At 48.1% G+C, this 24,160-nt stretch overlaps 1 protein-coding gene across 1 annotated transcript in view; it reads right to left on the minus strand.

Annotated features, from left to right (window-relative positions):
* Nucleotides 1-650: 650 nt before the first annotated feature.
* Nucleotides 651-24,160, minus strand: part of LOC120937814 (D-beta-hydroxybutyrate dehydrogenase, mitochondrial-like) — a 42,307-nt gene continuing 18,797 nt past the window's right edge. Inside the window, exons 3-4 of the mRNA XM_040351312.1 lie at nucleotides 12,501-12,631; nucleotides 651-1,056 (exon numbers count right to left, since the gene is read on the minus strand). Of these exons, the coding sequence (XP_040207246.1) occupies nucleotides 724-1,056; nucleotides 12,501-12,631 (464 nt within the window). The 3' untranslated portion in view covers nucleotides 651-723. The remainder of the gene's footprint in view (nucleotides 1,057-12,500; nucleotides 12,632-24,160) is intronic.

Raw genomic sequence — 24,160 nt, forward strand, 5'->3', positions numbered from 1 at the left:
CCTGTCAGGGAGAGAAATGCTGATCAATGTATGAACAGAAGATCGGTCATTTCCCCTAGTGAGGCCCCCCTACAGTTAGAACACACCCAGGGAACATACTTAACCCCTTCCCCGCCCCCTAGTGTTAACCCCTTCACTGCCAGTGGCATTTTTATAGTAATCCCAATGCATTTTTATAGCACTGATCGCTATAAAAATGCCAATGGTCCCAAAAATGTGTCAAAAGTGTCCGCCATAATGTCGCAGTACCAAAAAAAAAAACAAAAAACGCTGATACTAGTAAAAAAAAATATTAATAAAAATGCCATAAAAATACCCCCTATTTTATAAACGCTATAACTTTTGCGCAAACCAATCAATAAACGCTTATTGCGATTTTTTTTTACAAAAAATATGTAGAAGAATACGTATCGGCCTAAACTGAGGAAAAAAAATGTTTTTTATATATTTTTGGGGGATATTTATTATAGCAAAAAGTAAAAAATATTCATAAAACTAAAAACCGCAGAGGTGATCAAATACCACCAAAAGAAAGCTCTATTTGTGGGGGAAAAGGGACACCAATTTTGTTTGGGAGCCTCGTCGCAAGATCGCGCAATTGTCAGTTAAAGCGACGCAGTGCCGAATCGCAAAAAGTGCTCTGGTCTTTGACCGGCAATATGGTCCGGGGGTTAAGTGGTTAAAAAGTATATTGGCCATGAAATGTTGCCTTTTTTTATTTCATCAAGAAGAAGCTCGGGATAAGATTTTATCAAACAGAGAGGTTGGAAGCCAAAGGTAAAGATAAACCGATATTTTCTCTGCAATAGAGGCCACTAAATATCGAGGCTTTGGTGTATCCGAGGTGAGAGCATCTACAATTGCATCTATCACCTCATGGCCCTTACTGCTACCTTTAGACAGAGATAAATTTACTAAATTGTTGGTTTTCTCCACATATTCCTTGCTAATGCCTTCCTTTGCATCTGCAGGAAGTGAATTCCAGATGTCATCAGCAGATTTTTGGGGCTGGATATTTGTAGCTTTCGAATAATTACCGGGTTCTATCAGACACACCTAAAATTAGAGAAAAGAAACAAATGATTAGCTTTGCAGCACTGGAACTTTAAACCACAAGCCCTATCTGCATGGAGTTTGCATTTTTTTTAAATATAAAGTGGTCATGGAAGAAAGAATAAGAAAAAAACTTTTAATGTAAGAATGCATGAGGCCAGTAGAGTACTGTATACGTTCCTCTAAGAGCAGGTGTGGATATGAATTGTTATCTGTAAAGTATTACTGTCTCAGTTTCCTGGCTGCCTCTAGTTTAATACTTTACCTGGATTAAGCATGCAGATCAGAAAGTCAGACATTAGAAGTCCTTGGCCCAGATTCACATACAGCTGTGCATATTTAATGCCGCCGTAGCGTATCTCCTTTACGCTACGCCTACGCAGCGCAGACAGGCAAGCATGGAATTCAGCAAGCCAATGCTCCCAAAATTGCACCAGCGTGGCGTATATTTCGTAGGTGTAAGCCGGCGTAGGTGAAAGTGGGTGTGACCCCATGCAAATGATGGTCCGAGCGTGGTGCAGTGTTTTACGCCCGGCATATCATGAACGGCACATGCGCCGTGACGCGGACGTATGGTCAGCACCCCTATGCGCATGCTCACAACTACGGTGGCGCAACTTCCTTAGATACGCCGGCCCACCGTCTTACGCCGAGCGCATAAATATGCCCGTCCAGCGCAAAAGTACACCAGCTTTCTTGTCTTCCCCCTGGAGCAGAGTACTTTTGTGGAGCCATGTCTGATGCTGAGACTGACAGAGAGAGGAGGAAGAAAAATTTCTCATCTGAAGAGAGGACTATCCTGACCTCAGCAATAGCCCAGTATGATGTGTACCTCCATGGCGCACAGAGTGCCAGGACCAGCAAGGCAAGGAATAATGAGATCTACCAGAAAATCACCCTGGAGATCAATGCTCTTGGGCATGAGACACAGACCTCCAAAGACATAAAAAAAAAAAAAAAGATATGAGACGCCGGATCAGGGAGAAGCTGGCCAAGGTGAGGAGGCACCTCAGGGGCACGGGAGACGGACCAGCTTCTTCTCTGAAGTTGACAGCTGAGGAGGAGGTGATCGCCAGCTGTCTGGAGCAGGAGCAGTGGAGGGCCTGGAGGGCTTTGACTCCAGTGACCAGGACTTGAGGAGAGGTAAGTGTGTTTTATCCCCCATTCGGTGTGTAGCATGTGAGGGGGTGCAAGGGAACATGTGACAAGTGTGTGGGTCCACCAACATGTGAATTTTTTGTGTCATACACAGATGTGCTGGAGGGAGCTGGGCCATCTGCTGCCGGTGTCCGACCCACGCCATCCCCGGAACTAGGGTTGTCCAGATACCGATACCAGTATCGGTATCGGTACCGATACCGAGTATTTGCGGGAGTACTCGTACTCGCGCAAATACCCCCGATACCTAAATAGAATACTTTCCCCCCCTTTCCCCCCCGCCGCTGCCGCTGCATCGCACCGCCACATCAAGGGACATGGCTAGAGGGACATTGCTGCATATGTGAGTGACATGGCTAGAGGGACATTGCTGCATATGTGAGGGACATGGCTGCATATGTGAGGGACATGGCTAGAGGAACATGGCTGCATATGTGAGGGACATTGCTGCATATGTGAGGGACATGGCTAGAGGGACATGGCTGCATATGTGAGGGACATGGCTAGAGGGACATGGCTGCATATGTGGGGGACATGGCTGCATATGGGGGGGACATGGCTGCATTTGGGGACACATTTAAAAAAAGTATCGGTATTCGGTATCGGCGACTACTTGAAAAAAAGTATCGGTACTTGTACTCGGTCCTAAAAAAGTGGTATCGGGACAACCCTACCCGGAACATCTTCAGCCTCAGCCTGACCCCCTGGGAAGCCATGATCCATCGGTGGAGGGGAGTGCCCACACCTCTGCTCTAGAGGTAGTTGTGGAGGAGCCGGTGGATGTTGATTTTGAGTAATGCCTCTAGCTTGAGGAGGCTTCAATTTTTCCCGGACACTCAGAGACCTCCCGGCCCATCAGGGGAACCCCCTCCAGGGCTACCCCATCCAGGGGAACCCCCTCCCGGGCTACCCCATCCAGGGGAACCCCCTCCTGGGCTACCCCATCCAGGGGAACTTCCTTTGAGGGCTACTCCATCCAGGGGAACCCCCTCCAGGGCTACCCCATCCGGACGGACACAAGCCTCTCTATCCCCCAGGAAGGCTTTGAGGATGACAAGGGGTGTAGCTGTATCCCTCCAAGAAGGGCTGGAGAGGGAGCAGGCAAGGCAGACACGCCACATGGGTGAGCTAGCCTGTGACCTGCACCGTGTGGCTGACAGCCTGGCCTCCTCAGCAAAGACCCAGGCTGAATGCACAGTGGCTGTGCAGGGCACCACAGCCGCTATGCAGCAGTGCCTCATCCAGCAGGCTGAGCATACCAGCTCGATCTCGAACTGCCTGCAGGAGGTGAGCGCAAACTGCGCTGCCATGGTCACATGCATGGGTGACCAATCCGAGACCCTGGAGGCCATGCGTCACCACATGGTGGCAGGGGGTCCATCACCATCTGGGGACCATGGCTCGGATGTGCAGACCAGCCTGGAGCGTCATACCATGGCAATTGGGGAGCTGCAGGCCACAGCAGCAGGCCTTGTGGCGGAGGTGAAAGCCTGGGAGTGGCTGTACAGGCCATCACTGCTGCCATCGAGGCGGAGGGTCGGCAGAACAGGCGCCTCCAGCGCCAGGCCAACGCCAGGCAGCTGCGGATGCAGGCTGAGGCCAACAGTGTGCTAACACGGATTGCCGTAGAGTTGGAGGGCATGCAGGCAACATCTGCCAGGAGCGACAGCCCAGGGGATGCACCTCCTGATGCCCCATCCCCCCCCACCCGAGGCTCCCCCCAGACAATTAAGGAGCCGTACCCATGGCACCAGGCCTGGCTCACGAGAGGGCAAATGACTGTTCTCTGTTTTTTTATGTATGAGCTTTATTTTTTGTTGGACGTGCACAGAAGTATGTGCCGTCCTCCGGTAAGGGCATGATCCCTTTATATTTTTTGTTTGGATGTTGTTGTGTAAATTTGAAGATGTATTTAATATGTATTGTCATAATGGCACCCAGTCTTAGTACTTCCACAACCCGCTCTACAGAGCTGACTGGGGCAGTCTGAGACTGGTTGAGATACACTTCCTGATTTGGAGAAGGGTGTTTGTGGAATGGGGGTATCGGCCGGTGAAAGGGCCCCTGTGTCATGCACAGATATTTGCCTGTACGAGGCGTCTACTCTGCAGGCACACTATCGGTTTAGCAGATGTGTGTTTTTGTCATCTCTGTGTCTGATCAACATAAATGTGGTGGCATGAGCATACAGCTGTTATATAGGCTCCCCTCATCAGGAACTGTGTTCATTGGTTATAGTATTATTACTGTATCGTATCGTGTTGTAATTGTATTGTATTGTGGTGTCGTTGTATTATATTGCATTCATGTATTATATGTATCTAATTATCCCTGTTAGAAGGGTTATCATGTATTATCACATGCTGTGTTGTCGAATCCGTATATGGGCATCTGCTGGGTGGAGCACACACCCTGTGAGCTCACTTCCTATGGAGGAGGTCACATGTTGTGACATCACTTCCTGCTGGGTCTTTAATAAAACTGCCTGTGAGGGTGTCGGCAAGGCAGTCTGGTGAGGATGTCGAGATGAAAACAAGCATGGTGTGATGGTCTCTTGACTTGAATGAATGGGCAGAGAATGCATGGTGAGTGAACTTATTTAGTTTAAAGATGGCTTATTTCACTAAGATGAAATGTGTGCGCTTAGCACAGGACAAAATGGCGGTGTGCTCTGCATACAGCCAATTTTGCCATGACAACGTGCACAGAGGTATGTGCCGTCCTCCTGTAAGGGCATGATCCCTATTTTATTTTGATTTTTTTCCTGGACACCTGTTTGCAGGGGAAGGGTTTGCCCGGTGCTGCTACAGTGTGACTGGTGTGTGAATGTGTGTGTGACATTCCTGCCAGCAAGGCGTGTCACCTTGGATCGTCAGGGAGAGGTTATCCCCACGACCATGTGAATGTGGTATGAATGGACAGCAACATCATTGGGGCCTTGGCGTGGCGTTGCTGCTCCCAAGTCCTGCACAGTGGACTTGGGCTAAACCAATGTGAGGTGGATGTGGTGTGTGTGAGCTAGGGACCACAGTGGTGTGAATGCGTGCATTGTCCGCGTGCCATGATGAATGTGTGTGTTTAACGTGCAAAGATACGTTCCACGTGGCAACTCATGATTGCTGTTCCTTCAGCAGACGGGGTAGCCTCGGGCAGGTGGGGACTGTCTGGTTCGGGGGTCAGGTCATCACATATGTCAATCTCCAGGCCCTTTCTCATGGCGTAGTTGTGCAGCACGCAACATGCACCGATAATCTGGCACACAAAGTTTGGGGAATACAACAGGGTCCCCCCGGACTTATCCAGGCATCGGAAACGGGATTTCAGGATGCCAAATGTGCGCTCCACCACTACACGGGTGCGTATGTGTGCAGCATTGTATGTTCTCTGGCCTCTGGTTTGGGGATTCCGGTATGGAGTCAGGAGATGGGGCCCAAGTGCATATGCAGAGTCACCTGGAAGGGAAAAGACAGGAGGATGTTAGTCGTGCATGTGCCCCTCGTGATGTATATGCATCATGGGGTCGGACAGTCATGCCTGACACCCATGTCACTCACCAACCAGCCAGCTGTCCCTGTACATGTCCTTGTTTGAATTATGTTGGGATGTTGCTTTGACGGTATATGTAGCTGTCGTGGCTGGCCCCGAGGTGTTTGGCATGGACGTGCCATATGAGGCATTGGGCATTGGCTATCACCTGTACGTTGATGGAATGCCACTGCTTACGATTACGGTATATGTGCTCTGTGGCACGGGGGGGCCGTAGTGCCACATGTGTGCAATCAATGGCCCCAACGGTGCGTGGGAATCCAGCAATTCTGTAGAAATCCTGCATTGGCTTCTGCCGCAGATGCTCATGGGTGGGTTTGATGATGTGGTGGGACATGCGTGTGAGGATTGCGGGGACAACCTGGTGCACGCATCTGCTCATGGTGGATTGTGACATCCCAGACACGACTCCACTTGTACGTTGGAAAGATCCACTGGCGAGGAAATAGAATGTTGCCAGTACCTTCACCAGTGGCTCCACTGCATGTGAGCGTTCTGTCTGGCTGGTGATTTCATCATGCAGGGCTGTGGCTAATTGCAATACACCTCCGATTCCCCCATGCCAAAGACGTTCATGCGCGTTCGGTATATCCTCTCCCGTGCCCTCCTCCGTGCCTGTGGACGCAGTAGTGCTATGACCATGGCTGCCCCTGGCATGTTGGCATACAGATGTGTTGTCCTGCAAGTGTGGTTGCTCAGCTCGTCCGTTACGGTGATGCTGCAGCTGCTCTCCAGCTGACCTGTGCACGTCTGGTGCTGAGTTCCACCTCCTTTATGGAGAATAACTTTAGGCCGGACGTACAACTTAGGTGCACCGCGCGTAGCCTGCCCCGGGCGCACGTACGTTCGTGAATCGCATATCTCCCTCATTTGCATATTTGAATAGAAAATCAATGGGAGCGCCACATGCGTCCAGCGTAAATATGCGCCCACGCTACGCCAGCGTAGACAAGTTACGTTGGTGGGATAAAGCCTGTTTTTAGGCGTATCTTAGTTTGTGGGTCAGGCGCATAGATACGGCGGCGTATATTTGCACTTACGCAGCGTATCTGGAGATACGTCGGCGCAAGTGCTTTGTTGATCCGGGCACTTATCTTTATACTTTTTCCAGGTCAGTAACTGAAAGTAGTAAATCCAGCAGGTCAGCATGATAGTTATCCATCATTTTCAGGCTACCGTTTTATTCAATTGTACAGTATATTCCTTAAAGAATCACTAAATGTACAATCACATACAGCCAGCCCAGTGCGATTCTGATCCTTTATTACCCTAATTTCACACTTCAGCATTCTCTGTGGGCTGTGTTTGCATGGGCACTGCAGCTCATTCAAATTAATGGGCTGCTGTGCCTGCATTTCTGCAAAAAAAAAAAAAAAGTTTCAGAAAAAAGTTTTCAGAAACACGGCCGCAGGGAAATAGTATAATCTCTACATGCAATTTCCCTGCGTTTACCACACCTGCAAATGTGCTGAGATGTGTGAATGTGTGAGTGTGAAAATGAATGGCAGCCCTGTGCGTCTCCAAAGAGCAGCATGATTAGGCTGCGGGTGATTGCGGGTGCAGGAACAGATGTGATTCCCGCACCCGCAGCCACATGCATAGGTGTGAACCAAGCCTGATAATGTAACAAGCAGGACTGGGTTCTTGACCAGGCTGTATTGCTTAAGGTCTCTTTCACACGGGACCGATCCGTGATGATCCACCCCGTGAACCTCCGCTTGCTCAGCAGGGATCGCTCTGTTTATCCCCGCTGAGCCGCCGGATGACAGGGCGGTCCCTGCACACTGTGCAGGGACCGCCCTGATAGATCTCCCCTATGGGGGGGATTTGATGAACACGGACCTACACTATGAGATCATTGCATAATAAACATCCACATACAGTAAAACCTAGGATTGCGAGCATAATTTGTTCCGGAAGCATGCTTGTAATCCAAAGCACTTGTATATTAAAGCAAATTTACCCATAGGAAATAATAGAAACTCAAATGATTCGTTCCACAAGCATTTATTTATAGGTCCTTCCGTTTATAGTCCATATAAAAAGATTATAGCAATGTGATAAGTTGTGTAACCATAAAATGTCCATCCACAAATGGAAGCCTCCACAAGGTGATTAGAAGAAAAGTCTAGCAGGAGCTACAGAGTATAAAGAGAAGAGAGGCGTCTCTAAGTGTAGCAATATGGTTAACAGTGCCGATCCTGACCTCCCTGGGGCCCTAAGCAAAATTCTGCTAAGGGGCCCTCTACGGTGGTGAAAAATGGGCGTGGTTAACTGGAAATCGTGGGCGTGGCTGGCATGGGCGTGGCTCGGAGGGGTGTGGTTAGAATCTGAGATGAATGAGGGATGGAGGGAGAAAGAAAGAAAGAAAGAAAGAAAGAAAGAAAGAAAGAAAGAAAGAAAGAAAGAAAGAAAGAAAGAAAGAAAGAAAGAAAGAAAGAAAGAAAGAAAGAAAGAAAGAAAGAGAGAAAGAAAGAAAGAGGGATGGAGGGAGAGAAGGCCCAGATCCTGCACCACAATAGAAATGTGTATACCAGAAAGTATCGGCAGCGGCGAAAATGCGTAGCAAGCGTATAGGGTTCCATTTAAAGCGGGGGTTCACCCTATAAACAAAAACAAAAAAAAATAAAATGTTTCTTCTAGCATAAAATTAGGCATAGTAGCGCGAGCTACAGTATGCCTGTCTTGATTTTTTTAGCGCGGTACTCACAGTGCAATCGTACATTGAAGATACCGACTCCCCGCGGGGAATGGGTGTTCCTATCCAGGCGGAGGATGATTGACGGCCGGCTCTGGCACGTCACGCTTCTCCGGAAATAGCCGAAATAGGCTTGGCTCTTCACGGCGCCTGCGCATAGTCTGTGCGCAGGCGCCGTGAAGAGCCGAGACCTACTCCGGCTGTCTTCGGGGAGCGTGACGTGCCAGAGCCGGCCGTCAATCATCCTCCGTCTGGATAGGAACGCCCATTCCCCGCGGGGAGTCGGAATCTTCAATGTACGATTGCACTGTGAGTACCGCGCTAAAAAAATCAAGACAGGCATGCTATACTGCGCCTGCGCACCGCCGTTCGGCTCCTTTCGGCAATCGTGACGCAGCTTACGCGACGGGGGGGAGCTCGTTTTTGGTCATCACATCAATCACCAGCAAGTTAGGAACGCCCACTCCCGCGGGACTCGCAACCCGGAAGCCACGGGTGAATTAGCTGTACCAAGGTATGTACAGCATAAAAAAAAACATAATAGGCATAATTGTATTGTAATGTGGGGGGCCATTGTAATACTAGAAAGTCGTTTTTAGGGTGAACCTCCCGTTTAAATGTAACTGAATTGATACACTAATGCCCTGTACACACGATAGGTTCGTTTGATGAAAACCACACGGTGACGTAAAACACAACGACGTGCAGAGAAAAATTAAGTTCAATGCTTCCGAGCATGCGTCGACTTGATTCTGAGCATGCGTGGATTTTTGACTGATAGAAAAAAACGATCGTCTGTGACAAAAAATTCCTTTGAGCTGTGTGTGAAGTTGCCTTTACAGAATAAAACCGTATGTCAAGACTGCCTTGAAGAGGTAGACAGACAGCTCTTCTGCCCAATATTCATAGCTGCAAAGGATTCCTGTGACCCCTGGGTGAAGCTGCCTTCACAAAACAAACAATGTGTCTGTCAAGACTGCTTTAAAGGTGTAGACAGAAATTCTCCTGACCGCTATTTATAGCCACAAAGAATTGCTGCGAGCCCTGGGTGAAATTACAATAGCTAAGTTTTTGCGAATAACACAAGCTGCATTCCAATGCTGCATAAAGCCTCCTACAGCAGGTGAGCTTCTACAGGCAAGGAAAGAGAAAGGATAAGCTGGTACTTTATATTCAGTCTGAGGCCCCTGCTCAGGCAGGTAAAGTTACCATGAATAGAGGAGAACCAGATGAGTCAGTTAAGAAACCAGAGGAGGGTCTAGGTAAGAAACCTTCTACAGAATTTCCTCAGTCGGGTGAAGCATAGTTGCCAACAGTCACGAAATTGCCGGGACAATCCCGAAATTGGAACCCTTGTCCCGGATTGTGGTTGTCCTGCTTGTTTTCCCGGAATTTATTTTTTGTCCCGTTTTGTTCCGAGAAATTCAGGATTTTTTTTAGGGAAAAAAAAAACGAAAATGGCTGCCGCCACCACGAGTGTTGTGTCCTCTGTTACTCTAGTGTTCAGTGCAGAGGAGAGGGGCAGCCAATCTGCTTCTCTCTTTTGGCGGCCCCTCCCCACTCTGAACATATGGATGATCGTCCTCTCACCGCCGCTCCCGCCGCCGCCTGGTTTGAATCCCATTGCTGTGTATTGGACAGAGTCACGGGGGTCTCCGTATTAAGGCCCACGGGCCACATCTGGCCCGCTAGGTGGTTTGTCAGGCCCGCGTCATCACTGCAGGTACGGACTCTGCAAAACAGGTGAGTCCTATCTATGTAGGTTCCTACATGTCATGGCTAATGGTGTTTTCTTCCAGATCTTTTATTGATGTTTTTTTGTTCATATGTGCATCTGGCACTTTTTCTTACAAGGAAGAATATTCAGCAAAGCAGAAAGCTGAGGGCACGTTGTTTTTCATATCATGCATACTTTTCATGTTCTCTGTGTCTACCATACAACACGTCTTTACTGATAACATCCCTCTGGCCAACCTTTGCGTGCAACATATAATGGTGATTATATGACAGAAAGTATTTGTAGCGCCCTGCTCCTGTTGAACAGGCGCTGCTTTAAATTTAGTGGGGTCTGAGCTGTTATTTGGCTCAGACAAGAATGATTAAGGGCAATTTAGCCTCTGTTCCAGCCGTGACTATGCTGGGAGTATCCACCATTGTTCACCTGGGGGTGTAATTACCACCCCAGGCCAAGGGTGGCAGCAGCAAGGTCAAGGTGCATTGGGTATTCCCCTCGGCAGCGAATCAGTGGGAGTGGTTGCTCGCTGTGCATGCCGGGGAGGGGTACCTAAGAGACAGACGCCATTAGGTCGGGGTCTGTCATCCCACGCGACTCGTGGCCTGCCTGGCCTGAGGTGCGTGTCCTAGGGACAAAGTTGGCTTCGTTTGTAGGCCCAGTAGTCTGGCTGGGGCCTGCCTTGCAAAAGGTGATCCTGTCCTGTGGGAGGAAGCCACTTGATGAAGGAAGCCAGGGGAGGACCTATCCTGGAGGGGACCATGCAAGAGGCTGGTACCTTAGGAGAAGGCCTGGAAACTTCATCGAAGGATGCACCGCACACTGAGAGGCTGAACAGTGTCGCCTGTCGGTCCTAAAAGTTCTACCAAAGCTAAGCTGGAGAGATCAGGGTGCTGAATCCTGGTCAGAGACTGCAGACATAGTACAGTAGATGGTCAGTGACTGCAGACATACCACAGGAGATGGTCAGAGACTGCAGACATAGTACAGGAGATGATCAATGACTGCAGACATACCACAGGAGATGGTCAGAGACTGCAGACATAGTCCAGGAGATGGTCAGAGACTGCAGACATAGTGCAGTAGATGGTCAGTGACTGCAGACATACCACAGGAGATGGTCAGAGACTGCAGACATACAACAGGAGATGGTCAGAGACTGCAGACATACCACAGAAGATGGTCAGAGACTGCAGACATACCACAGAAGATGATCAATGACTGCAGACATAGTACAGGAGATGATCAGAGACTGTAGACATAGTACATGAGATGATCAATGACTGCAGACATAGTACAGCAGATGATCAGAGACTGCAGACATAGTACAGGAGATGATCAGAGACTGCAGACATAGTACATGAGATGATCAGAGACTGTAGACATAGTACATGAGATGATCAATGACTGCAGACATAGTACAGCAGATGATCAGAGACTGCAGACATAGTACAGGAGATGATCAGAGACTGCAGACATAGTACATGAGATGATCAATGACTGCAGACATAGTACAGGAAATGATCAGAGACTGCAGACATAGTACAGGAGATGGTCAGAGACTGCGGACATAGTACAGGAGATGGTCAGAGACTGCAGACATAGTACAGGAGATGGTCAGAGACTGCAGACATAGTACAGGAGATGATCAGAGACTGCAGACATAGTACAGGAGATGGTCAGAGACTGCAGACATAGTACAGGAGTTGGTCAGAGACTTCAGACATAGTACAGGAGATGGTCAGACACTGCAGACATAGTACAGGAGATGGTCAGAGACTGTGGACATACTACAGGAGATGATCAATGACTGCAGACATAGTACAGGAGATGGTCAGAGACTGCAGACATAGTACAGGAGATGATCAGAGACTGCAGACATAGTACATGAGATGATCAATGACTGCAGACATAGTACAGGAGATGATCAGAGACTGCAGACATAGTACAGGAGATGGTCAGAGACTGCGAACATAGTACAGGAGATGGTCAGAGACTGCAGACATAGTACAGGAGATGGTCAGAGACTGCGGACATAGTACAGGAGATGGTCAGAGACTGCAGACATAGTACAGGAGATGGTCAGAGACTGCAGACATAGTACAGGAGTTGGTCAGAGACTTCAGACATAGTACAGGAGATGGTCAGAGACTGTGGACATACTACAGGAGATGATCAATGACTGCAGACATAGTACAGGAGATGGTCAGAGACTGCAGACATAGTACAGGAGATGATCAGAGATTGCAGACATAGTACACCACTGCCCTGAAGCTTGTTGGCAGGTCTAAATGAAAAAAAAAATGATCTTACCTTCACTCCATTCTGCATCATATCTAGTCGCAGAGAATCACCAAATTTCTCCATACCAGCTTTTGACATGGCGTATATGCCATTCATCGCACTCAAATAACTACTTATACTCGACATAAACACCATACGTCCTGTAAATACAGAAAAGTAATACAAAGGAATACGTTAGTCTTATTTTTCTTCTTGGCTGTCAGTAGTTTTTACTTTTTTTGAAATTGTACACTTACAGAGTTTTCATTTTGAAGAAACCACTAACAAATGCAAAAGCAAATATTAAAAAAGACACTTGTTCACTGCTGCAAAAAACAACAACCCCTGAGCACTACAAACTGAAACCCCTATTTAATTAATTTTAATATTCAGAGCAAAATCACCTATCCATGTACTGTATGTCTCCATACTTTATTTTACGGAGAAAAATCACCCCTAGCATTTATAGCCAAGGCCATTTTGAGGGCAGATGATTCATGTAGCATTTACTTCCCGGAATCCCTCTGCCCTTAGCTCAGGCATGGATGCCCTCCTGCTTGGCTGAGAAAAACACTCTTGCCCTCCTTCAGATGAAAGAACAAAACATGCCCATGAAGACTCCTGAGATGTATGACATCATTTTGGCCTAGGCCAGAAACCAGGAAGTAACTGGAGAAATTAAGAAAAAAAAGATTAAAACAAGAGAATATTCTGTAATATACCTTCATATCTGCTACTAGCAACATAAGGATTAAAAATAGTTAAAGGGTTAGTTCGCCTACAGAAAAAAAATGTAAAGATAAACTAACACCGAACACCCTCTCTCCCAGGTCCTGGATGTACTTACCTGGGAGAGAGGGTGTCAGCACCTCTGCAGCCACTCCAGAGGTCCAGGGATTTCAAATGATGTTTTCCGTCAGTGCTTCCAGGATGGACCAGATGGATTCTGATTGGTCAGAGCTGTCAAATTAACTACCACTAACATGTTAATGTTGATGAGACAGTTTAGTGCTTAGTGCTTTAACCCTTTACCGCCGAGCGTACGCATATATGCATCCTCGGCTTTCGGGGGGTTATACCGGGATGATGCCCGCAGCTACAGGCATCATCCCAGTACCGTTGTTTAGAGCCGGCGATTGGCTATACAGGCGTAATAACCGATGCGGTAAAAAGCCGCTCGGTTGTTATGCCGGAGGAGCGGGAGGGGACGCTCTAACCGGGCCTCCCGACCCACCGGGAGACCCGATCCGCGATCCGGCGCCTTCAGTGTCTAGGCGCAGACTAAAACGAAGCCGTAAACGGCTTCGATTTAGTCTCCACAATGTAAACACGGAAGCGGCGTCATGACCTCACTTCCGGGTTACTCGGCTGCCAATGGCGCCGGATTTAAAAAAGTACACAGTATTCAGAATCGCCGTCTTTTATACCCCCGATCCCTCCATAAAGAGTACCTGTCACCACCTATTACTGTCACAAGGGATGTTTACATTCCTTGTGACAGCAATAAAAGTGATCAAAATGTAAAAAAGCAAAACACAATTTAATATTATAAAATGAAATAAAATAAATAAGAAAAAAAATGTTTTAAAGCGCCCCCCTCCCCGCGAGCTTGCGCAACAAAGAAAACACATACGGAAGTTGCGCCCGTGTATGAAAACGCTGTTCAAATCATACATTTGAGGTATCAGCGCGATCGTCAGAGCGAGAGCAATAATTCTAGCACTAGACCTCCTCTGTAACTTTAACCTGGTAACCGTAAAAAAGTTTAAAGCATCGCCTATGGAAATTTTTAGGTATCGTGGTTTGTCGCCATTCCACAAGTGCGTGCAATTATAAAGCATGACATATTTGGTATCTATTTACTCGGCGTAACATCATCTTTCACATTATACAAAAAAATTGTGCTAACTTTACCTTTTCATTTTTTTTTAATTCATGAAAGTAAATTTTTTCCAAAAAGTTGCATTTAACCACTTAAGCCCCAGACAATATTGCTGGTCAAAGACCAGGCCACTTTTTGCGATTCGGCACTGCGTCGCTTTAAGCTGGGTTTCACAGGCCCCCATGTCCAAAGTGACTCCTGTCACACCCAGATTTTGAGCCTGCAAAATCCTTTACCTATTTGGTAACAGAGAGACATGTTCATAAAAAGTTTGCTAATAATAAAACAGCTTTAACCACTTAAAGCGGGAGTTCACCCGAAAAACAATTTTTAACATTAGATTGATGCTCATTTTGTCAAGGGGAATCGGGTGTTTTTTTTTAAATCGAAGCAGTACTTACCGTTTTAGAGATAGATCTTCTCCGCCGCTTCCGGGTATAGTCTTCGGGACTGGGCGTTCCTATTTGATTGCCAGGCTTCCGACGGTCGCATACAGCGCGTCACGAGTAGCCCGAAAGCAGCCGAACGTCGGTGCGGCTCTATACGGCACCTGCGCACCGACGTTCGGCTACTTTCAGAAAATCGTGACGCGATGTATGCGACCGTCGGAAGCCTGTCAATCAAATAGGAACGCCCAGTCCCGCAGCCCATACCAGGAAGCGGCGGAGAAGATCGCTCTCTAAAACGGTAAGTACTGCTTCGATTAAAAAAAAAAAAACACCCGATTCCCCTTGACAAAATGAGCCTCAATCTAATGTTAAAAATTAAGTTTTTGGGTGAACCTCCACTTTAAGACCCGGACCATTATTCAGGTAAAGGACCTGCCCAGTTTTTGCGATTCGTGCGACATGGCTCCCAAACAAAATTGGCGTCCTTTTTTCCCCACAAATAGAGCTTTCTTTTGGTGGTATTTGATCACCTCTGCGGTTTTTCGTTTTTGCTCTATAAACAAAAATAGAGCGTCAATTTTGAAAAAAAATTATATTTTTTACTTTTTGCTATAATAAATATCCCCCAAAAATATATACAAAAAAATATTTTTTTACTCAGTTTAGGCCGATACGTATTCGTCTACATATTTTTCGTAAAAAAATAAATCGCAATAAGCGTTTATTGATTGGTTTGCGCAAAAGTTATAGCGTTTACAAAATAGGGGATAGTTTTATGGCATTTTTCTTAATATTTTTTTTTTACTAGTAATGGCGGCGATCAGCAATTTTTTTTCGGTACTGCGACATTATGGTCGGACACTTCGGACACTTTTGACACATTTTTTGGAACCATTGGCATTTTTTTAGCGATCAGTGCTATAAAAATGCATTGATTACTATAAAAATGCCACTGGCAGTGAAGGGGTTAACACTAGGGGGCGAGGAAGGGGTTAATTATGTTCCCTGGGTGTGTTCTAACTGAAGGGGGGGTGGACTAACATGGGGAAATGACAAATCGCTGTTCATACATTGTATGAACAGACGATAGGTAATCTCTCCCCCCCCCCCCCCGACAGGACCGGGAGCTGTGTGTTTACACACACAGCTCCCGGTTCTCGCTCTGTAACGAGATACATGCATTTGAAGTGTCAGTGAGGAGCTAATAATGGCCGATTCTCTTTGAAACTCTCAGCCCTCTATACATAGGACACTGATGGTTTGTTTTCATCTGATCCCCCCATAGAGGAGAGTGGAGATCTGACTGGTCTGTCTCTGCACCGTGTGCAGAGACAGACTAGTCATTCGCTGGCTCAGCGGGGATCAACGGAGCGTATGTCCAAAAACAGATCCTCCAGGGATCCGCTTTTAGGCCCAGATTCTCAAAGACTTACGAAGGCGTATCTCCAGATACGCCGTCGTAAGTCCGAATGGCCGCCGTCGTATCTATGCGCCTGATTCATAGAATCAGTTGTGCATAAATTCTGCCAAGATACGAGCGGCGCAAGTCTCCTACGGTGGCGCTTCCGTTGATTTGCATGTCGAATATGTAAATGAGCAAGATATGCCGATTCACGAACGTACGTACGCCCGTCGCAATTAGTTTCGCCGTTTACGTAAGACATACGCCGGCGTAAAGATAAAGCTGGTCTCTAGGTTGGGCAGCCCATGCAAGGTATGGACGTCGGAACAAGCGTATCTTTTTACGTCGTTTACGTAAGTCGTACGTGAATGGGGCTGTGCGTAGGTTACGTTCACGTCACAGGCATTGAGCCGGCGTATCTTTGGGCGTAAATACGACGTGATACTGAGCATGCGCGCGCATGCGATGTTCGTTCGGCCATGCATCTACATGGGGTCAAGCTTAATTTAAATACAACACGCCTACGACCTGCCTACTTTGAAATACGCGCGCTTACGCCGGCCGATTTACGCTACGCCGCCGTAACTTAGGACGCAAGTGCTTTGTGAATACAGCACTTGCCTCTCTTAGTTGCGGCGGCGTAGCGTAAATAAGATACGCTACGCCCGCACAACGTTATGCCGCCCTACGTGAATCTAGGCCTTAGTGTTTGTATGACATGTTTCACAGTTTTGCACTTTATTGCTTTAGAAAATGTATGTATAGATTATTTTATACTTTTTTATTTATCTATTGACATTGATTTGTACATTTGAATCATATTTTATTACAGGTATATTCATTTAAAGGAAATAGCACACCTAATTAGGTTTATAGGTTAATTTGAGTGCAGTGACGTCACCACGCTAAGGAGGAAGGGCTCCAACAGTTGCCGGCCGGCACTTTCGTTTTACATGCTGTTTTTTATCGTTGTTTGTAAGTACGCTTACGCTTTTTAACCACTTGCCTCCCGCCAATGACAGATTGACGTCGGCAAAGTGGTTGTAGAATCCTGACTGGACGTCATATGACGTCCTCAGGATTCTGAGCCGATGCGCGCCCCCGGGGGCGCGCATCGCGGCGATCGTTGTTGCGGGGTGTCAGTCTGACACCCCGCAACACCGATCTCGGTAAAGAGTCTCTCACGGAGGCTCTTTACCACGTGATCAGCCGTGTCCAACCACGGCTGATCACGATGTAAACAGGAAGAGCCGTTGATGGCTCTTCCTCACTCGCGTCTGACAGACGCGAGTAGAGGAGAGCCGATCGGCGGCTATACTGACAGGGGGGGTTGGCGCTGATTGTTTATCAGCGCAGCCCCCCCTCGGATCGCCACATGGACCACCAGGGATGCCCACCAGGGAAGGGCAAAAAAAAAAAAAAAATGGGGCAAAAAAAGTAAAAAAAAAAAAAAAAAAAAAAGTCTGAAAAAATAAATAAATTTTGGGGAAAAAAAAAGATGAAAAAAAAAAAGATGCCAATCAGTGCCCACAAATGGGCACTGACTGGCAACAAGTAAATCAGTGCCGCCCCACAGTGTCCATCAGTGCCGCCCCACAGTGTCCATCAGTGCCACCCCACAGTGTCCATCAGTGCCACCCCACAGTGCCCATCAGTGCCACCCCACAGTGCCCATCTGTGCCGCCCATGAGTGCCCATCTGTGCCGCCCATGAGTGCCCATCTGTGCCGCCTATGAGTGCCCAGTGCCGCCCATGAGTGCCCATCAGTGCCCATCAGTGCCGCCTATGTGTGCCCATGAGTGCCGCCTATGTGTGCCCATCAGTGCCGCATACCAGCGCCGCCAATCAGTGCCACCTCATCTGTGCCCGTCAGTACTACCTCGTCGATGTCCATCAGTGCCATCTCATCTGTGCCCATCAGTGCCACCATATCAGTGCCCGTAATTGAAAGAGAAAACCTACTTATTTACAAAAAAATTACAGAAAAAAATAAAAACGTAATTTTTTTCAAAATTTTCGGTCTTTTTTTAGTTGTTGCGCAAAAAAAACCCCCAGAGGTGATCAAATACCACCAAAAGAAAGCTCTATTTGTGGGTAAAAAAGGACGCCAATTTTGTTTGGGTACAGTGTAGCATGACCGCGCAATTGCCATTCAAAGTGCGACAGTGCTGAAAGCTGAAAATTGGCTTGGGCGGGAAGGTACGTAAGTGCCCTGTATGGAAGTGGTTAATACATGCAAACTTTTATACGGAATTACGCTATGGTGCATCTTCTTTCCATCCTCATATCCGGATGAGCTTGAAATCATGCCTGAAGTTTTTCCTTGGGAACCTGTCTCCCCCTGCACTCCTGTGAGTTCATAAAGGCCGCGGCTGGGCTATAGCCGACTGCACATCAAGCTTGCCCTCTGGTAAGCGGCCTTATATCTTGGTGAAGGGATCACTTCATTGTTGCAATACCTGTCACTTTGGGTGGTGTATGCTTCGAGGATTCTCTACCTGCATGAACTTTATTAGTATTTGGAGCTATATGCTGACTATTGCACTTTATGGACTTGACTTAACATCATATCTTGAATGTGATTTATCAATTAAGAGTTTTTGGCGCGGCTTTGTTTTGTATATTTAGGTTAATTTGAGTCTTGGTGTATTAAAACACTGTTTAGAGTGCTGCTTTGTCTGAGATGAACATTTCATTTAATATTGCTTGGATTTGTTTACTTCACACTAAGCCCAGGGGTTTTATACACATTTTAAATGCTGTTTTATTATTAGTAAAAAACAACAGAAAGTCGACACACTGAAAAGAGCCGCTAGCGAACACTGAAACCTTAAACCTTACAAAGTCCCTTAAACCTTACAAAGTCATAAAAATTGTAGCACTCTAATTCAGTGGTCATCAACCCCCGGTCCGCGGCCCACTACCGGGCCGCAGCCCTTCTGCTGCCGGGCCGCGGGTGCTAGCAGGCGGCATGACACTTTTCTTCCTCTTGCCGTCGCTCTGTAATCCTCACAGAGCCGACAGCAGGAGGCGGAACAATTCTGGGTGGAAGGTGGAGCTGCCCGAGATTATCACACAGGCGATTGGCTGCTAGGACTGTCGTCCATCCTAGCAGCCAATCAGCCAACTCCACTATTCTCTGTTTACTGCTGCTACCGCTCTCCTCAAGCAAGCTGCACTTCCGCCCTCAACTTGCTCTCCTTGCCGGTGACTTGTCCTGAATGTTCCCCTATGGGGGAAGTTCCTCCACTGACTGCGCAGGCGCAAACTTCCCGACGGAAATCCCCGAACCTCGCCCGGCATCCAGGCTCAATCTTTAACATCCCCGTGGATTGGAGGATGTTAAAAAAAGAGCCAGGAGGCCGAGCGAGCGAAGCGAGCCGTCCGAGCGCAGCGAGGACGTGAGGCCGACTGGCCACTTACCTCACTATCCACGTCGCCCTGGATGCCGGCCGCCGTTCGGGGATTTCCGTCAGCAAGTTTGCACCTGCGCAGTGCTTGAAGGAACTTTCCCGATGGCTGGAACCATCTCAGCGCATCAGTTCGCGCATGCGCTGGAACTTCCACGATAGCTGGAACCAGCATGTCAGATCACCGGGTCACTTCACCTTCTTCCCTGTTACTTTCACTGTGGTCAGCAGCTCATCTCCGCTCCTCCCCGTCTACACTTCTCTCTGCCTTATCTGCACCATCACACAGTAAGTCACTTGGCACCTATCCTCCTCACTCCCCTGCTTAGTTAATTTTTTCCCCTTCTCCGTGGTCCTTTATCTGCTGTCCCTCCATAAATCTTCATCATGCTGCAGTCTCAGCTCAGCATTCCAGACAGAGATCTTACACCCTTTCCATCCCAGTTTGCTCTTAGCTCTCATTGTCCTGTACTCACCATGCAGCCTAGCACATTCTCTGCATTCTGTCACTAATGAAGACATTAGCACATACTTTTACCACCCCAACCTCCTCACCAATTCTCTCTTTTCTAATCTTTTAGCGCCCCCCCCCCCCCTCACATTGAAGCAATTTGTCATGCAGTTTGACAAGTCACATCCTATTGCCAGCAAGGCAGTGTTCAAATCAATGCAACGCCAACTTTGAGTCGCTGCATCAATTTGAAAAAGTAGTACATGCGATTTAGGGTGCAACTTCAATAGACATCTGAATGAAGCCACACAGATGTCTTCAAAGTTGCAACCCAAAGTCACACTGAGATGCGGCTCTAAAATTGTGCCATTTTCAGGTTAGGTTGCACAATTTCAAAGCCACAGTCAATGTGAACGGGGGCCAATAGTAAATTCACACTGGTGTGCTGTGGTCTGGCCACAGTGCGATTGTATATGCAGTTTACCCACAGTTTTAGGTGCACTCCCATTCAATTCTATTAGACCGTTTTCATGAAAGCAAATCTCAGACTTGCATGCTGCATCCTTGATGTGCAATCAGAAAACACACAGTCCACTAGAATTCAACAGGAGCACACCTAAAACTGCAAGTAAATCACACATACAAATCGCACCGTGGTCAAACCACAGCGCACCAGTGTGAAACCGCTATAAGGCTAGGTTCACGCGCAATCAGGATCATGCACAAAATTGTGCCGCTTCATAGGAGTGAATGGAGGTTCCGATCAGGTCCGCCTGAAAAACTGACAGACAGACCTGATCGGAAAGCCCGTGTGAAAGGGGCTCAAGTTCGAACCGGAGGAGCGCACTTTGCCATCTTCGCCCTGGGCGCTGGATGACCTAGTCCCAGCACTGGTGAGGGGGTGAAGTAAAGCGCTAATATCTGAATGTGGGGGGGGGGGGGGGGGGGAATCCGAGCCTCAGGATTGCTGTGATGTGGGGGGGAGGGGCTGAGGACATTAAAGAGGAGCTGAGCACTGGAGTGTGGAGGGGGGGGGACCAAGACTGGAGTGTGGGGACTGAGGACTGTAATGTGGGGGGCCTGAAGAAGTTAAATTGGGGTGACCAAGAACTGTCATATGAGGGGGGCTGAGGATATTAAGGTGGAGGTTGGGAATGTAATGTGGGGGGTAGGCTGCCACTGATTCTGCATTATGGTGGGTTTAACTATTTCATTTATTACTACAATGTAATAGAAATAATGCGCTGACAAATTGCCCGCAAAAAATCGCTTACCCCCCGCATGCCATCCCCAACCTCCCCCCAACCGGGCCTTGGCAAAATTTTGTCCACGCAGCCGGTCCCCGGTGCCAAAAAGGTTGGGGACCACTGGTCTAATTAACATAAATTATGAATGAGATAAAAATGTACCGTATTTATTGCGGTATAACGCGCTCCCGCGTATACCGCGCACCCCTAAAGTGGCCCCCAATCCTGTGAAAAAAAAGTTTTTTTGTTTTTTTTGTACTTACAGTTTTGGTGTCTTGCGCGGCGTCCATCGGCGGCCTCGTCGGGTCCGGCGTCCTTCTGCGGCTTCGGGTGTCCTCTTCAGCGGGTCCGGCGTCCGTCTTCGGCGGGTTGGGTGTCCTCTTCGGCGGGTCGGGTGTCCTCTTCGGCCGGGTCCGGCGTCCTCGCGTCCTCCCCGCTCGTTTCCCGCGCCGAGTTTGAATACTGCGCTGACATATACAGAGCGCAGTACACTCGTGTATTGTCGGCAATGCTCGGCTACCCGCGCTGACGTCCTGGACGTGAGTGCGGAAGGAGCCGAGGCTGCCCGACTATACCCGAGTGTACTGCGCTCGATATATGTCGGCGCAGTATTCAAAACTCGGCGCGGGTATCGGCGTATACCGCGCACCCACGATTTTGCCCTGATTTTCAGGGCAAAAAAGTGCGCGGTATACGCCGATAAATACGGTAATCATTTCCAAAGTTCAATAATATAAATCAAAATCAGTGGGCCGGATTCAGATAGAGATACGACGGCGTATCTCCTGATACGCCGTCGTATCTCTGAGTTCCGGCGGTTGTATCTATGCGCCTGATTCATAGAATCAGGTTACGCATAGATATCCCTAAGGCCCCGTACACACAAGAGGTCCTCCGGACCGTTCCCGCGGATAAATCCTCTGGCGGATCTGATGGTTGTACTAACCATCAGATCGAAATCCGCGCCGAATCCATCCGCGGTGATGTGTCGCGCCGTCGCCGCGATGATGACGTGGCGACGTGCGCGACGCTGGAAGATAAAGACTTCCGCGCATGCGTCGAATCATTACGACGCATGCGAGGGAGAGGAGCGGACGGATTGATCCGGTGAGTCTGTACAGACCACCGGATCAATCCGCTGGACAGGATTCCAGCAGATAGATTTCTTAGCATGCTAAGAAATTTATATCCGCTGGAAATCCATCGGCCCGAAAAATATCCGCGGATAAATATCCGCTGGGCCGTACACACCACAGGATCTATCCGCTGGAACTGATCTGCGGATAAATCCCAGCGGATAGATCCGGTGGTGTGTACGAGGCCTAAGATCCGACAAGTGACTTACACCGTCGGATCTTAGGCTGCAATTCCAGGCCGGCCGCTAGGTGGCGCTTCCGTATTATTACGCGACGAATATGCAAATGAGGAGTTACGCCGATTCATAAACGAACGACCACCCGGCGTTTTTTTTTACGTCGTTTGCGTTCGGCTTTTTCCGGCGTATAGTTACCCCTGGGTCTATGAGGCACAGCCAATGTTAAGTATGGCCATCGTTCCCGCGCCGAGTTTTGAAATTTTTATGTCGTTTGCGTAAATCGTTCGCGAATACGGATGGACGTAATTTACGTTCACGACGAAAGCAATGACGTCCTTAAGACGTCATTTAGCGCAATGCACACTGGGAGATTTTACGGACGGCGCATGCGCCGTTCAAGTAAAACGTAAAGAACACGGGGTCAAGGGAAATTTAAATAAAACACGCCCCCTACATCCCCATTTGAATTACGCGGCCTTACGCCGCAACACAAACGCTACGCCGCTCTAACTAAGGGCGCAAGTTCTTTGTGAACAAAGAACTTGCGCCCAAAGTTAGAGCGGCGTAACGTATCGGAGATACGTTACGCGGGCCGGACAGATACGCCAATGTATCTAAATCCGGCCCAGTGATCGCATTATGTGTATATCCGCTGAATATCAAGTTTATCAGTTCAGCGAGTTATGATAAATAATTGGATAATCCAATAAAAGTTAATCAAATGAATATCCAAGTAAAAAATCTTCCATGCTCTAGTATGGCTGTATTGCACACTCAGGCCGCGTACACACGGTTGTTCCAAACCGATGAGAATGGTCCGACGGGCCATTTCCATCGGTTCACCGCTGAAGTGGCCTGATGGTCTGATGTGCGTACACACCATCGTTCCAAAAACCGATCGGGTCAGAACGCGGTGACGTTAAACACACGACGTGCTGAATAAAACGAAGTTCAATGCTTTCAAGCATGCGTCGACTTGATTCTGAGCATGCGTGGGTTTTGAACCGATGCTTTCTGTACTAACCATCGGTTTGGACTGATCGGGCAGCGGGCCATCGGTTTGATTTTGAAGCATGTTTTAAAATTTTGGACCGAAGGACAACAGACCGATGGATTATACACACGGTTGGTTTGGACCGATGAAAATGAACCTCGGTCCATTCTCATCAGTTTTGTCCGACCGTGTGTATGGGGCCTCACTGGAAAAAACAGGCTGCTCACTTAAAGTGATTTTATAGGCAGAAGGTTTTTTATCTTAAGGCATTCTATGCCTTAAGATAAAAAAAAAAACTTCTGTGTGCAGCAGTCCCACTCAGCCCCCCCCCCCCTATTATTTACCTGAGCAACATCTAGATCCAGTGATGTTGCAGGAGTGTCCTGGCTACCTGGGACTCCCCTGCTCATTGGCTGAGACACCAGCATGGCGCCATTGGCTCCCGCTGCTGTCATTTAAAGTCAGTCAGCCAATGAGGAGAGAAAGGAGGTGGGGGCAGTCCCTGGTTCCATGTCTGAATGGACACACAGAGCAGAAGCTCAGCTCGGGTGCCACTATTGCAAGCTGCTTGCTATGGGGGCACTCTGCATGAGGGAGGGG

This window comes from Rana temporaria, chromosome 4 (genome assembly GCF_905171775.1).
Source record: "Rana temporaria chromosome 4, aRanTem1.1, whole genome shotgun sequence".
Lineage (NCBI taxonomy): Eukaryota > Metazoa > Chordata > Amphibia > Anura > Ranidae > Rana > Rana temporaria.